The sequence below is a fragment of the Cephus cinctus genome, unplaced genomic scaffold (assembly GCF_000341935.2).
Source record: "Cephus cinctus unplaced genomic scaffold, Ccin1 Ccin1_scaffold1150, whole genome shotgun sequence".
NCBI lineage: Eukaryota > Metazoa > Arthropoda > Insecta > Hymenoptera > Cephidae > Cephus > Cephus cinctus.
Genome location: NW_014333644.1, coordinates 1 through 2,044, shown reverse-complemented (window position 1 = coordinate 2,044; position 2,044 = coordinate 1). Strand labels below are relative to the sequence as shown.

General features: G+C 37.8%; 1 protein-coding gene across 1 annotated transcript; it reads right to left on the bottom strand.

The window, feature by feature from the left end:
- Positions 1-528: 528 nt before the first annotated feature.
- LOC107272266 lies at positions 529-1,659 on the bottom strand (the record flags this gene model as incomplete). The annotated part of the gene is given in 3 exon segments (XM_015749265.1): positions 529-756; positions 864-1,019; positions 1,543-1,659. Coding segments are annotated over 3 exon segments (375 nt in total), but the record flags the coding sequence as incomplete, so codon positions are not given.
- Between the last annotated feature and the right edge of the window lie 385 nt (positions 1,660-2,044).

The following is a 2,044-nucleotide window of genomic DNA, read 5'->3' as shown; positions in this document are numbered from 1 at the left end:
GAAGTAAGAAACACGTTGACGTCGGAAGGCAGGGCTAAGTGTCAAGGAAACTTTGCGATAAGTACCATACCTACGTCGAGGAAATGTGTCGCTTCGGCAAATCTGATAAGAGGAACTAATTTAGGACGTTGGTTGGTAGAGAACGCATTTACACAATTTTCTTTGAACTTCTTGCCTTCAAGGTCATTCTATACCTTACGAAGTACACGATGCGCGGCTTGTCAGGAATTTTTGGAGATTAAGCTACCTAAGCCTGTGAGAAGTTTTTCACTTCTGTCAACTTTTTTCCTTTCCTTGGATCGTCTTCCCTGTCTCTTTCGACCAGAGCGTCACGACTGACGTCAAACTCGTACTCGATTTTCGATCGAACTTCTGACAACCCGTCAGGCGAAACCTAAGAAACTACTTCTGCTATTCCGTTTCTTGAGCCATGCGAGGATATACTTCGATTGCCTGAAATCTCTTTACCAACATTTATTCTTCAATCAATCTCACTCGTGGAGGGAAACGAAAAAAGTTTAAAAATAGTTTGCTTGGAAATATATATATTTATACATATATGCACTAATTTTATGTATCTCAGGATGGAAACAAAATCAATGACATTTTTTCAAGTACTACGAACCTCGCGTAATGTTTTAAGGGAATGTTAAATTAAACTTCCTTTTTGTCAAAGTGGAAACAAAAACCCAGCGGATTGCCGCTTCCTTGTTGCGTGCTAAGGTTTCCCGTTTGCACTTCCCATTCACCCATTTCCTAAAAATTATATTCATAACGATCAAGTGCATTTGGTATAAATAAAAAATAATTAATTAATAAACCACAATCCAACTGTGTCATCAAAGATTAACGATACTTGATACCTGAGCCAAGTTGCAAGCATTTTCATCTGCATCTGCAAGATCATCCCTCTCACAATCTATATCACTCACGGAACGATTAGAAAACTTTGAACATCTCAGAAATACATCGCAGTCAGTCAGCGTGATTTGAACTTGTCGCAGGGTGCCGTTATTTTCCTAGTGTAAAGAAACAATGGTGGTAATAATTAATATAAAAAGCTTCTCTGTGAGTAACGTAGGGCTTCAGAGTGCAATATGATGAAAATGCAAAAACAATGGGTAATAATATGAACCGAGATCAAACGAGATCAGGATGAGTAGAATGGTATAGAATATCTAAGACATGTCGAGGAATGGATACGTAAGGATAGGAGGATAGGAGGAGAGTAGGAAACGGATAGGAGGTTTGGCATCGCGAGCGATAAGGCGCTCCGAGTCAGGCTTTGCCCGACTTTCCTCGTCCGTCGCTTCGGCTTTTCGCAAAGCTTAGAATCGTTGCCATATGCATTCGCCTTTGCGTGTTCGAACTAAAGTCATCTATGACGCGCAGAGACAAGCGCGTTCGATAATTTTACTTTGAGCTACGTGAAGCATTTACATTTCATTTTGTATACTCGTACGTGAACGCTGCAAAGTGATTGATGTTCTATGATAATGAATATGGAATTTATAAGATAAAATGGTGGAATGTCAACTTTACTTGGCCGTGTCCGACGTCTGCTGTAATTATTACGTCATTGCCTTCGGATTGCAGAGCTATCTGTGAAATTGCCCAGGCACCCTCCTCACATTTGTCCATTGATGTATATTTGACTTCCTGAGAATGTGGGGTGCATATTCAAATTTGTGTTACTATTACATTGTTTTTTTAATATTTTAGGAAAACATTAGTTTAAACTAGTTGTATTTTTGAGATCTATTGTTTGGAAGGAGAATATATATAGAGGGTTGTTTGAGATTACTTGATTTTTGTGGCAGAACTAATATCAAATGTATGCCCCGAACGTATATTTATATGAAAAAGTAGAGTTTGACGAATTTTCTGAAATTTTGGAAAATTCTTATTAAAATTTGTAAAAAGCCTAGGACAATGACAAAAAAGTTAGTTAAGAGAAACGCAAAGAGTTGTAATAAGAGAAATTATAGAATCCAATCAATGCATGAAAAATAGAGTTTTCCTATCATATTGTACAAAAGTCACA